Source organism: Dendronephthya gigantea, unplaced genomic scaffold, assembly GCF_004324835.1.
Source record: "Dendronephthya gigantea isolate DGI-Jeju-01 unplaced genomic scaffold, DenGig_1.0 000045F, whole genome shotgun sequence".
NCBI lineage: Eukaryota > Metazoa > Cnidaria > Anthozoa > Malacalcyonacea > Nephtheidae > Dendronephthya > Dendronephthya gigantea.
The window spans coordinates 898,793-911,847 of NW_021163055.1; the positions used below are offsets into that span (position 1 = coordinate 898,793).

At 39.6% G+C, this 13,055-nt stretch overlaps 1 protein-coding gene across 3 annotated transcripts; it reads right to left on the bottom strand.

Moving 5' to 3' along the window:
• Positions 1–21: 21 nt before the first annotated feature.
• LOC114527552 (disks large homolog 5-like) lies at positions 22–12,001 on the bottom strand. 3 transcript variants are annotated; one of them, XM_028549244.1, is made up of 30 exons: positions 11,919–12,001; positions 9,725–9,781; positions 9,235–9,512; positions 8,413–9,036; positions 7,904–8,107; positions 7,416–7,769; positions 6,986–7,216; positions 6,838–6,870; positions 6,589–6,689; positions 6,377–6,476; positions 6,206–6,284; positions 5,935–6,038; positions 5,009–5,633; positions 4,533–4,870; positions 4,024–4,301; positions 3,787–3,946; positions 3,530–3,632; positions 3,422–3,455; positions 3,246–3,317; positions 3,000–3,174; positions 2,809–2,911; positions 2,690–2,735; positions 2,369–2,542; positions 1,969–2,135; positions 1,750–1,791; positions 1,574–1,675; positions 1,314–1,441; positions 1,022–1,131; positions 793–902; positions 22–598 (listed from the first exon to the last, which is right to left on the bottom strand). In XM_028549244.1, the coding sequence occupies exons 3-30, from the start codon at positions 9,475–9,477 to the stop codon at positions 495–497; spliced, it is 4,944 nt and encodes a 1,647-aa protein (XP_028405045.1). In that variant the 5' UTR covers positions 9,478–9,512; positions 9,725–9,781; positions 11,919–12,001; the 3' UTR covers positions 22–494. The 3 variants fall into 3 exon arrangements, with proteins under 3 accessions (XP_028405045.1, XP_028405044.1, XP_028405043.1); XM_028549243.1 differs by having other exon boundaries at positions 11,872–11,951; XM_028549242.1 differs by lacking the exon at positions 11,919–12,001 and adding an exon at positions 10,313–10,718.
• Positions 12,002–13,055: the final 1,054 nt, after the last annotated feature.

Consider the following 13,055-nt stretch of genomic DNA (forward strand, 5'->3'; position numbering starts at 1 on the left):
AGTTATGATTGTGGGATGTTTATTTTTCAATCCATACTGCATAGAGAAAATATTTTTTATATCTGTCATTGGAAAACACACTTACTCTACGGAAATCATTACATGATAAAGCACTAAACCTCGCACGAAACTATGTACATAAATAATTATTTCGTATTGACAAAATTTTAGAAAAAAAGGACGCACGCTAAAAGCATGAATAGTTTGTTCATCTTCATAAAACATGGCTAGGAAACAACGTGTCCTGGTTTGTCCATCTTTAGGAAACACAGCTAGGAAACAATATTTCTTGGTTTGTCCATCTTCATAAAACAAGACGAGGAAATAATGTTTCTTGGTTTGTCTACCTTCAGGAAATAAGGCTAAGAAACAATGTTTTCTGGTTTGTATATCTTCAGGCAGAAGCCAGCTAACAATTTTTCCTCGTTTCAGACGCTAAGTAACAATGTTGTGCACACTGGCCTGTGAACAGAAAAATTGTCGACACATTTTTGTCAATTTGACGGTATTGGAATCCACAGAGTTTTCTTCTGTTGTTCATCGACAATATCTTGAATTTGCGAGAAAAATGCGTTGATATTTGATCCAGGAATGACCGCTAGATAAGACAAAGTACAATATCACACCAGAACACAATTTCTGCAGTGATTAACAAGTGCAATATCTAACATGCACTATCACAAAAAGCTGTCTTGATGAAAAGTATTTTCTAGCTAAACATGGTTAAATGGCAAGAAATAAATACATAAGAATTATGCACTATTTTGAAGACAACAGCCTCTGTTTGCTCACCAGTGAACTCTGATCTAAATTCATGCTCCATTCTCACTGAGTTCTCGTACATGGCTCTTGCATCTTTAGTCGAAACTTTCTGTTGTAAATGTTTCGCATCTCTTTGTTCCCTGCACAATGGACAATCACGTTATCTTTTGTAATCATTTCTTCGGTTAAACGTTTATCCCCACAGACAATAATACAGTTTTCAGGATCAGTTGCAATAAAAAATGAGCTAAAAACATACTTGATGTGTTTTGCAGATTTGAACTTCAGGAACAAAACGATAGGATAGATTCGCTGTGAACGAAGTTTCTCGATAGCCAACGGAGAGACTTCAAGGATACTGTGTTTCACCTGAATGAAAGAGTGGTTAATGGTATAATACTCCATGGTTTTCCATGGTATCCTATGGTATATTACAGTATCCTATGGTATCCCATGGTATTTATTCGATGGTATCTTCTGGTATCCTATGAAATACTTGTCGCACCGTAGTTGTCTGTTGCAATTCAATGCAGAAAGTTCCATAAAGTTACCTTATCCAAATCTTCTCTGACAGCTGACATTAACGTGACGTAAAACTGGCCATCCTTGAAGACATAGTCGAGATAAGCTCCTTCCGAAACACCTTTTTTAATTTCCATCTCCGAGGATGACACAAGCTCTGTAAGAGAGTGCGCTAATGAATACATTTACCAATTTACAAAACAGGTCGTCCAGCTTTGTGACACCTTCTTCCAGGCTGGAAGGTCTTATGAAATATACAACCACATGACCACGGATCACGAATACTTACGATTGTGACAAAGTGTGAACTTGTACGGAGCTCCTGTGGCCAATTTTTTGCTGACGACATCCGCCAAAGGACCCAATATTATCACTGGACGCGGATGGTGTGCTTGGAAAGAAACAAATCACTTTGGTTGAACGAAATTCAAGAGGGATCAAAATATTTAATAGATTGATTCTTACTGTCTAGTCTTTCGACGTTCTGGTAGGAGGCAACACCAAGTTCTAAAAGAAAAACTTCCGTTAGTTGTCGAAGAACTCCGATTAATGATACGCGAGTAATGATACGTTCATAATCGCGTTCTAGCAGTGTCTTGTCAACTCATATGCTTGCCACATCAATCATTGTTGCTCGCAACTTGGTTTCATGGGATTCTGTACGGCAAGGCAATTCAAGCGTACCTGTGAAAGTGGAAACACTCGTGTCGCTGCTTTCCCTGGAGTGGCTGACGGTATAGCTGTGACTTCCTTTTTTACTTCGTCTGAAGAAGCTACGTCTGCCAGCGAGCTTATTGTGTTCAGGATCTCCCTGGGCGACACTCAGCCGAAGCAGAACGATCTGATCGGCTCTTCAAAGAAGAGGAATTGGTATAAGATTGATACAAAAACAAACAAAGTTATAAAGCAAAAACTGTCAACATATTTCGACAAAAAATAAAACTCTGCGCTCTAATGTGAATAGCTCTATCATTTCATAAATTGTCGACATGTTATCCCTAAAATTATCCCTTGAAAAGTTTAAAATTAGCTGCGGAAAGTTCCTACACAAGGTTGCACATGGAGGTGACAGAAGAAAACTTACTTCATTCGGCTGGGAATCATTCCACACTCTCGTTGTTGAGCGTCTTCTTTGTTAACAACCCAGGCTTTCCAATTGCCCACGTGACCATTGTACAACGTGTCTGTAATGTAGAGTATGTCGTCTTTCTTGAACGATAACTGATCCTTGTGAGTAGCTGGATTGTCGAACATCGCTCTAGATCAGAAATACATACAATGGTTTTACTGACACCAGTTTTATAAAAAGAAACACTGGATCAATAAGAGATGATCCTTACTGGACCTCTAGGAAGAACAGTTTAGAACTGATAGAGCTATTCAGTAAAAAATTTCGATTCCTTACCGCACGTAAAGCGAATCGCCCGGATGATCTTTGATCACATTATACTCTAAAGATACATAGATTTCTCATTTTAAGCTTAGAAATACAACTAGATAACATAAAAAATGATGTTCACTTACTTGCGGGATTGTACTGAGCTCTCATCGTTATCTTCTCTGATGGTTTACAAAGCTCCAACGTTGCATGCTCCAGAGTTACGGCCGTAAAATCAAAGCCATTGAACTAGAAAAGATAAGAATAAACTTAGGTCTTATGTCAACGACATTTGTACGCGATGGAAATCAATTTTGACTGTCAATGGGAAACCTACCTCGAGAATTTGGTCACCAACCCGAATACCCAAATCATATCCGGGCGTCTTCACATCACACACGAATATTCCTGTGGCATTCCCGCCTAAAATATTCAGCCCAAGCCCCTGAACTGTTTGACCCGTCGTGATGTATCGTGGCTCGCTCGGGGCTTCGACATCGTTCGTCGGGACACTGGAATGGATTGAAATTATATCTGATTCTGAAGTAAATTTCAAACATGGAAAAGGCTATAGAATACTCACAATCTGCGTGGAACAGGAGGGGTTATGTCACTGTCTCCAACTGGGGGGATGCTTGCTTGCGAGGAATTTTGACTACACGTAAAATACAGAGCGTTAAAGCCAATTGCAATAAACCCAACTAGAAGAAATATATAATAGCCATGCTACATCATATAATAGCCATGCTACATCATTACCTTGCCATATTATCAATTACGTTCTCCTTGAGTTCTAAAATATATGAAGGAAATGTAGAGTATATTGCATTGAACAGGGCAGGAAAAGAAAATAAACACTGATCTTACTTTGCGGGTTGTACTGGACCATAAGACGAACGCTGCCCTCGGCTTGACTAAGTATAATAGCAGCCTGTCCGTAGGTTGCAGAACGGAAGTTGATGCCGTTGAACTAAGAAAGAAGATGATTAGGAATTGGACTGTGACGAAGAAGGTTCGTATATGTCATGTAAAGGGGTTACTCCATGTGTTTGCAAAGATAAATCCTCATTTATGCCGGCAGAAGACTGCTTTTTTAAAGGGTTTATAAATGAAGAAAGAAGTACCTCCAAAATTTGGTCGCCATATTGCAAACCAGCTTTCTGTGCGATGCTGCCTTCTGTGACGGTCGTGACAAATATACCACCGGAACTACCCTGGGAGATTTGTATCCCGAGAGGATAGGAACTCTTCTCAATGTGTAGCTTCCGTACTTTCTCCGCATTCCTAGAAATTAGAATAATGGTTTAGGGATTTCACGGAAATTTGTCAAAGATTGTATCGTTTTTCATTAGTTTTCTTACTTATCGCCTGGGTCTGATTGTTGTTGATTGATGTGGATAATATCACGGCCGAAGGTTGGTGTCGAGGCTCCTCCGATATGATGGGGGGTATTACGTCCTGACGATGAACCGACTGAGCTTGGGCCACAACTGGAGTGACTGGAAACAGTCGAGTGAGTGTCAATCGTGTTGTAAGACTGGTTATGAGACGACGACGATTTGTGGCGATGCCGTTGTGGCAGACTCGAGCGATTCTTTGAGGATTTCGGTAAAGTTTGTGGTGTTGCGCTCATTGTGCTCTGAAATATAATTATCACATCTTATGAGATTTTTAAAGCGAAAATTGATTAAGCTTGCTTCGTCTATATGAGCGAAAGATGAAATGAAAAAATGAAATTACAGATTTTGAGCTAACAATTATTAAAGAGGAACACCAATTTAAGAAAACTAAGGTTTCATGAAAGTTATATCGACAAACAGGCGATTTTAGAGCAATAAAAACAACACTTTCAAAACAAGAAAATATTTACCCTGACGTCGTGGCTCCGAAGATTTCTCTGCGGTTCCGTCCAAGTTCTAAAACGCATGTCGGGAGCAGATCGTTCCGTGTCGGCGTCCTCCGGTAGCGATAAATGTGATTGGTTGTTGCTGGTCATCGACGAGGTCGGTTGCACCCCCCTGGTGTACGTAGCAAAGTAAGGAACATTTCGTGACGTAGCAAAGTAAGGGACATTTCGCGAGTTGAAAGCCGGGGGGGAAAGAGCTTGAGGTCTGCCTGACAAGTGATTCCCTCGATCCGTCAACGAAAACGGGTCGGATGGGGATATAGGAGGATGAACCAGGTTACGACGGGGTAACGTTGTATCACCTGTGGATAGATGAACATATATTAATTTAGATGCGGCCCAGCCTGCCGTAGTTTTCGCGGAACGATACACATCTCAGTGGTGAAATGTTAGAATTCTTTCATAAGACTATAATTCTTCCATACAAGCTAGACTCTCACCTGAATGATGACGATTTTTGTCCATAAACATTTCCAACGTATCAGGTCGAACGACTGGTGCTGATTTTGGACGCGTCGCCTTCTTTTTCGCAGAAGAAATCCGCATTCCACGATCCAACGATGACACGTGATCATCCGTGTTAGATTCTAAGGTACTGGGCACCATTCGACGCCTTGCGTGAGTCGAGGAAGCGCCGAAGGACATCGTTGCGAGCTCGGGGCCGCCCGTTTGCGTGCCCGTCGTGCGCTCTTTATCTTCGTACAGCGGTGTTAGTGATGGCGACGTATTTATTGCCGTATTTGGTACGAATATCGACAAGTTATCGTTTTGCGAAGCGATGTCGTCGATTTCCGACTGCAAAGCGCTAGATATATCGCTTGTTCCGATCTTTTCCGATCCCTGAATGGCAGACAGACTGTCGGCTAGCATCGCTTCTTTGAATTCTGCCTTCTGACGAATATTCGAGATATCTATGATCTTATCATCGACCTCACCGAGGAGAGATTCTAACGGACTGACGCGGGGTGATGTAAGCGGTCTTTGCACTTCAATAATCAAAATACTTGAACTGAGCAAATCTTCCGTTTCAGCCTGTGATAAAGACGCTACTACGGTACCGTTGACCTGTCAAAAAGAAAGAAAAATATCGTTTTTATACAGCTAGAGATGGTACACCAATAATCACAGTTAGCTTAAGAATTGTGCTAGAAACTTTTTAGGTCACAGGCGATGTTATCCAACTCAGGATGGCTTGGTGCTGCTAGATAACATTGATCTGGTCTGGAGAATGCAAGACCCTTGGTTTTTTATGATTTTTTTAAAAAAACGGACTCATTTTTGCTGGAAGACGCCGTACACAAACACAAAAGACTATGACTGTAGCTTTCTCAAAGCGAATCTGAGGAGACAACTTGAGACAACTTACGGTAACAATCTTATCACCAACAGTTAATCGTTGTTCAAAGTCTGCAACACTTCCTGGCTTTATCCAACTGACAATCTTGTTGTTATCGACGAGAATTCCCAGTTCTACGAAAAATTTAATGTTTTATGTTTGGTATATACAAATATTTATACCAAGCACTAGGATTACGATTAATTTTTGTCTATTGATAAGTTTGAATAAATACTTATCAGCTTTGAAGGGTCAGGTTAAACATATAAGAACACAGTTTTTACAATGAATTTTTCGCTACCTTTTCCGTGGGGAACATTTAGATGAATCGGAGATGAATACCGTCCATATTCACTTAGTAATTTCTTCCTTTTTACAGTCTAGAGTGACAACAATTATAATTTAGAAGTCATAGAACTATCCTGTATAGCGATAGTTTATCTCTTTCGGTCTTTACTGAAAATATACTCACAATATTCAAACTTTCCTCATCATTAATAGCTTCGATGGCTTTATCAAATTTCAAGGTCGATACATCAACGTTGTTAACTCGCACTAAACAATCATTTACCCTGAAACCACGAAAGAAAAAAAGTGAAATTCTTGTCAAACGGAATGACAAAACCCGAAGTGAAATTCCGGCGAGCAATTCACTGACGATGCTGAAGATACTTGAAGACTTGCCTTAACTTCCCATCGGCCATACTGCCTTTGACAACGTTTGTGACGATGATGCTGGATTTACTGGCGGCCAAATCAAATCCAGGCTTTTCTTTTGCGTTTCTCTGTTAAATAATGTGAAAATTTTTGAACGAAACGGCGGAAGCAATGAGAGTCAGACTCCGACAGGTTCAATTCTTCTGTACTAGAGTCTAGACCTCTAAAACCTGTTCTACGACAGTGCAATTTTCACTTCTACGAATCAATACATACCTTTTTCAAAGCTACTGTTTCGGTCTCCCAATCCTAATGAAATAGGAAAGTTGGGCATGTTACGGATTAGAAAATATATTTGCCTACAGCGTTTAATCAGAGTTGCTCTTTTTAGCTCAAGTTTTGAAAAAAAATTGCAACATCTTACCGGGCAAGAATCCGTATCAATGGCGGAGTCCATACTCGTTACAATCTCCGCGCGGTCGTTGGTGTCCAGCCTCAATTTAATCTTCTCCCTGAGGGTTTTTAACTCCTCCATCGACCTGCTTTGCTCACGTCTTATCTGGTCCGTATCCCTTAGCAACGCTGCGAGGTCGCTCACGGCGCGATCACGTTCCTGCCTGAGGACATCACACGCCGCTTTCGCTGCATCCCGTTCCTGGAAACGAAATAATATATTAACACATCCACGATGGCAATACAAATTTGATATACAGTTGGATGTAAATCAAAAACTGCCTGTCGTATTCAAGTTGAGGAGCGTGTACTTAATGTACTTTACAAAATTACAATCAAGCATCTAGTAAAATGAACATATAGCGTTTCAAAGTAGAAACCTTCTATATCAGAGAGCCTACCTTGACCATTTTATCTCTTTCGCTAAAGGACCAATCACGTCTTTTCTTAGATACCTCTGCTTCGCTAAGCGCGTTAGCCAACTCTTTCGACAAAGCATCAAACTGTTTTCTAAGCGTCTCTCCATCTTTACTGTCGCCATTGAACGAGTCATTCCGTTGCTTCGCCTCAAAACATTCTCGCAAGATTTTATCGCGGTGAATGATCGCCTCGTGTCGTTCACGTCGGGCGGCGTCGCGTTCCTCTCGGAACATGTCGCAATCTTCTCGGACCTTCTCGCGATCTTTCGTGACCTTCTCCATGTCCGTCATCAATTCCTTCATCCGTTTTTTAACCATGCACGACTCCATAATCGCCTGGGGAAAATGATTTTGTGTTTTGAAGAAGTGGCGGTACTACAGGGGTTTATTTTACTACATCAAACGTCAACCATCAAACAACCAAACCTTGTTTAGTTGACACAGGCATCTAAACAGCTAGGTTATCTTACCTTATCTCTTTCATTGCGAACGATGCCTAAGTCACGATTCGTTATTTCATTCGCTTGTCCCAGTCTCTCCGTTTCCTCTTTCTGCTTCCCGGCATCCTCTTGGGCCTTGACAAGGTCTTCCTGAAGCTTATCCATTTCCTTGTGGACGCTATCTCGCTCACTCATCACCAGTCTATATTCACTTAGCGCGCTATTTCGTTCCTCCTGTAAAAACGATATTGGTGGATGAAAAAAATTGTGTACAAGACAGAGAAATCAACCGGTTTTTTGCAACTGATAGAGCTATCTAGTATAAATAGAGTTAGTTTAGTTTAGGTTTCCTCCTGTAGTAACACTGGATCAATAAGAGATGATCCTTACTGGACCTCTAGGATGAAGAGTTTAGAACTGATAGAGCTATCCAGTATAAATAAAGTTAGTTTAGTTTAGGCTTCGTCCTGTAGTAACACTGAATCAATACGAGATATTCATCTCATATATCCAGCATAAATAAATCCAGGCTGCTCTACCTTGAGTTTTGTGAGTTCCCGCGTCGCTTTCAACTGTAAAGCAAGCGCTTGATCTGTCTCTTTTACAGCAGCGTCTCGATGCTGTTCTGCTTGATGAATACGTCCTAAAATCACCTCGTTTTCTTGCATACATTTCTCCAAATTACGTTTCGTTACTGCATATTGCTGTCTTAAATATGCACGCTCGTTTTCCGAACTCTCTAGCTCCTTATTCACCTCGGAGAACTGCTTTCTCAATTCGTTATACATCTCTTCGAGACGTTCGCCCTTTTCCAAATTCACTTGAAACTCCATGGCCAATTTCTCGTTCATCATCTTCAAGTTATCCGTATTTTCGTCGCCGTGAGTTTCCGAGTTCCAAATCAAAGCTCGTTTGCCTCTCAACTCATTTATCTCCTTCTTTTCTTGTTCTCTCAAAAGGATAATTTCCTCGTAGTCCTGTTTTAACTTTTCACGTTCTTTTTCGCTCGCGTTTAGATTCTGATTCAACATTTGAGCTTCTCTCACGAGCTGGTCACACTTGTTCATTCCGACCAAGTGAAGGTTCCGAAAATGCTCCGATTCCAACAACTGGCTGTTGCATTTCGCTGCCAATTCTTCGGCCTGTTTCCGATGGACTTCATTCTAGGGTGTTTTGCAGAGTAATACTGAGTATATCTTTGCTTGTTTAAAATTTTATCAGGGCTGGTTGACATCCCAAAAGAGAACAGAAGGAAATAACAACTGTAACCATCAACTTTCATCAACTTTACAAACACTGCGCTTGTCAAAATTTCATGAAAGTTAAAAATGATTGTAAACTAGTTATCTGACATGCAATACCTCTTTCACAACATCTTCATATTTTTGTTTAATGAGTTCACATTCTCTTTCTTTCTCTTCAGTCACAATCCTTTTGCCATCATCATCATCATCCTTGGAGTTGTCATCAACGTTTGTCATCTTCTCTCCTCGTTCCTGTTGCATCTTCTTCAATTTCTTAACAACACCATCATATTTTCTCTGGATAACTCGAAGTTCGGTTTTCAAGGAGGTTGTCTCTTTGCAAGAGTCATGTTCTATCATGCTCACACTGCGATGCACATTCCCCTGCTTTGGACCTGTCGATATACAAACTGTTAGTCAAAAAGGGCCTTAGAGGGAGAATCAGGGAGCCCAGACCAAAATTGATTTAGGGAAACTCTAATCAGTAACTATGGAAGCATGGCCGAATTTAGGGATCATATCCTCAGCATTATGCAGAATTATTGACTGATGCTGGGAGAGAATTTATGTTGAAATGTCCTTTATTACATAACTGACTACACTCTACCTTGTCCACCTTCTTTATCCCTGTCTGAAAGCTTTGACTTGGCTTTAGAAATACGACCTGGAACATGAAGTGTAGGTGGAAAACTATCATGATGTCGCAAGATAAAAAAAATTACTCTATGGCATAATTTAAAATAAACCTTTCAATACAGATTTGGAAAAAAATATTTATTGCTTACTGGGTATAACATAAATTGTTGCAAATCTCAAATTGTTACAAATTAATACATAATTTTCTGCATTGTTTTCCAGCGATCGGCTGTGATATTAAATACAAATCGACTAAAATCTCTCGCAAACGAACTTTCGTAATACAACGGAAGAATTTATTGGCATTTCGGCCACTTGAAAACAACTTATAAACCATTCCAGCCACAATGTCAACATAGGAAATTTGATAAGACGAACCGGCATCAAAGTTTATAAATAATATAAAAACTACAATTTGATATTAGAAAGTGCAGTCTTACAGAGACGTTAACAAGCACGAAGAACAAAGAGTTTTAGGTGTTGATTTTCAGACAACACTAGATTAACAACTAATAATAAAGGAAGGCCGATGTAAACAAAGTACAAGACCGGCTGCTACCTGAGTACAAGTCTTTTGGGGGATCCATTCCCAAAAACATACAATTCAACATATACGGATACGTGGTCTCCAAAATTACACAAAACCGTTTAAACTTGTCATATCCTTTCGTTTTGAGGACATCTAAAAGCCGATCGACTCGTTGGCTGCCGATTTCTGCTTCAATAATTTGCCAATCTGCTTCGCTAAGGATATGACTTATCAGTAAAGACGAACTCAATCTTTCTATGTTCACAGCTTGCCTAAATTTGTCCCGATGGCGGTCTAAAATGCGCTTGTATTCTTCCTCCATCTTTGATTGCTTGTCAAAACATTTTGTGGACGATTATCGAGAAAAATCCATGTTATTTTTGCGTAATATTTTTTTATTCTCTCGATATAAATATACGATTTTAATACTTTGGTTTCTAAGGCAGCCCGCGCGCAGGCTGACTCGTTATTTATGCTAATTTTCAAATACTTAGGACTTGTTTTGACTTTGACCGAAGCCGACCGCTGGGGTCTTGTCTTGGAAAAACTTTACGAACTAAACGACCTTACAGGATAGCTTAAATCCTAAACATTTGTTAGGTACGGATACCAAGAAATTAATAGAGTTAGAGATAATTGATTTTGTATTTTTGAAATTGGCAAGAAATCAGGTCATATCTGCCGGACTGTACAGTGTAAACTCTGACATTGGTACAAAAGCATCGTTAATTAACGGTTCACGATAACTTGTGTCCACAAAGCGAATATCGCCAAACAGCTTCAATTCGACCTTAATGTAATATTGAGACGGATCAGCTTTTGCATGCTAAATTAGGTTAAACTGGTGAAATTTTGATAAATTGCCAAATGTGAAAAGCACCGAAATGGCTATATTTGTTTCAAAGGTCACACAAACTCTTGTCAATAAAGTTGCATTGATATTACTCTTTAGTGAAAGCAGAATATATCTAATGTAATTCGATGGAAATTAAAGACACTTCACTGTGAAAAGTTGTTGTTTTTCTAAAATATCAAATATGGTAGACGTCTTAAGCTTTTTATATTTTTTCGGTAAGTTGGCAAAGTCTCGTGTCCCTCGCTCGTCACTTCCTGCGCTCGTTCTCTGCAGGAGCACGTCATCACGTATTGATGATTTTAGCACAAACATTATGACAGAGTTTTGATCCTATACCAAATAAACTTAGTGTTGAGAAATAGTCAACACATATACACTATTAAAACGTTGTACGACGCGCAGTTTCAGCCTTCATTTGCAAAAACAAGCCACGGATATATGATTCACGTGTTACGTTGACGAATAGACGCAGTGTTAATTGTCATACCAGAAGATGAACGATCTTTACTGTTAGATTATGTGAAGGTTTACAAATGGTGTAAAACGAATAATAGTATCATTCATCTTGTAGACTATATATTACACCATATCTCTCGATATTAATTTGATATATACATTGCGCAACTGCTGGTCAAGGAGCTGTCTGTTGCCATCTGTTGAGTTAACCTGTTCATTTATCGCTAAAAAGCTGCAACATTAGCATCGCAGAAAGGCGATTTGTTCAAACACTAACCTGCAAATCAATACCACTTCAATTTTCGCCAATAACTTTATAAATACCTTCGTCACTTTTCTATCAATTTCCGAACAGAATGTTCATGTTTTTCTTCGGACTCCCCTCCTCAGACGTCGCGAGGCCTGTCAGCAATGGAGTGTTTTAAAACGGCTTGAAAGTTTGAACAGCGCTCAAACGGAAACTGTCTATTGAACACATGTAGGCGGCTCTTAAAGTGTTAATATTCTAAGGCAATAAGGTCTTTGTCTACTTGAATGCATGGTAAAAAAAAGTTGTATAAATTTGTAAAAAAAATCTGTTATTGCCAATAGTTTTGCTCGGTTTGTACCAATAGTCGCTTCTTGCAGACCGAGTTTAGCCTTTGGTGGATAATTCAATGGCTCATCTTTAGAGATTATTTGAAGAGCAATTGAAAATGTTGGCACGAACTCATGTTCTTTGTGAGGGGCCGAAAGAGGAGAGCCATTGTTTATGCTGGTTTTGAAGTGTCAAACCTCTGATAACCCTGGAGGGATGGAAATAAGCTGTGACCTTCACTTAAAACAAAGACTGAATTAACAAAGATTAAATCATGGCCTAATTTTAGACGTGGATGGTTTACTGAGTGATTGGTGTTTCTAGGGAGAATATGGACGAATGAACCCATTAATACAGTATGAATCTTTTGTTTGGTCACCATACATTTTCATAGTCTTCATTTCACTAACCTGAAACTTCATGTTGCGTCTGGTAAGTGGTAACAACTAGGAAAACCATATATTATGAAGTGTCTAACAAATTCACAAATTACAAATACGTTGTATTTTGGCTCAGATACAAACACTGGCGCATCTTTAATTGAACCAAGTACATGTACAAACTAAGGGTCCAATATCTTGAGACAGTCACAAAGTGTATGCCTTAAAATACTGGTGGCATTTTGCGTCATTTGACATTTGTATGGGTCAAACAGTGTTGGTGAATTCGTAGCTTGCGTTATTTTCATAACCATAGGAGAATCTCTGTGTATTTTTTGATCGCGCAACTGAATTGGCTTAAATAATCGGAACACACGTGTGAAGAATAGCTTAGCTGAGAGCTCACGTCCGTTGTTGGTTTTTTCTGCGAAATTAGACACGCGTAGCGATGAAGGCAAACTTTATCCTGTGATTTATTTGTTTTGCGTGGTAAAAAAATTATCA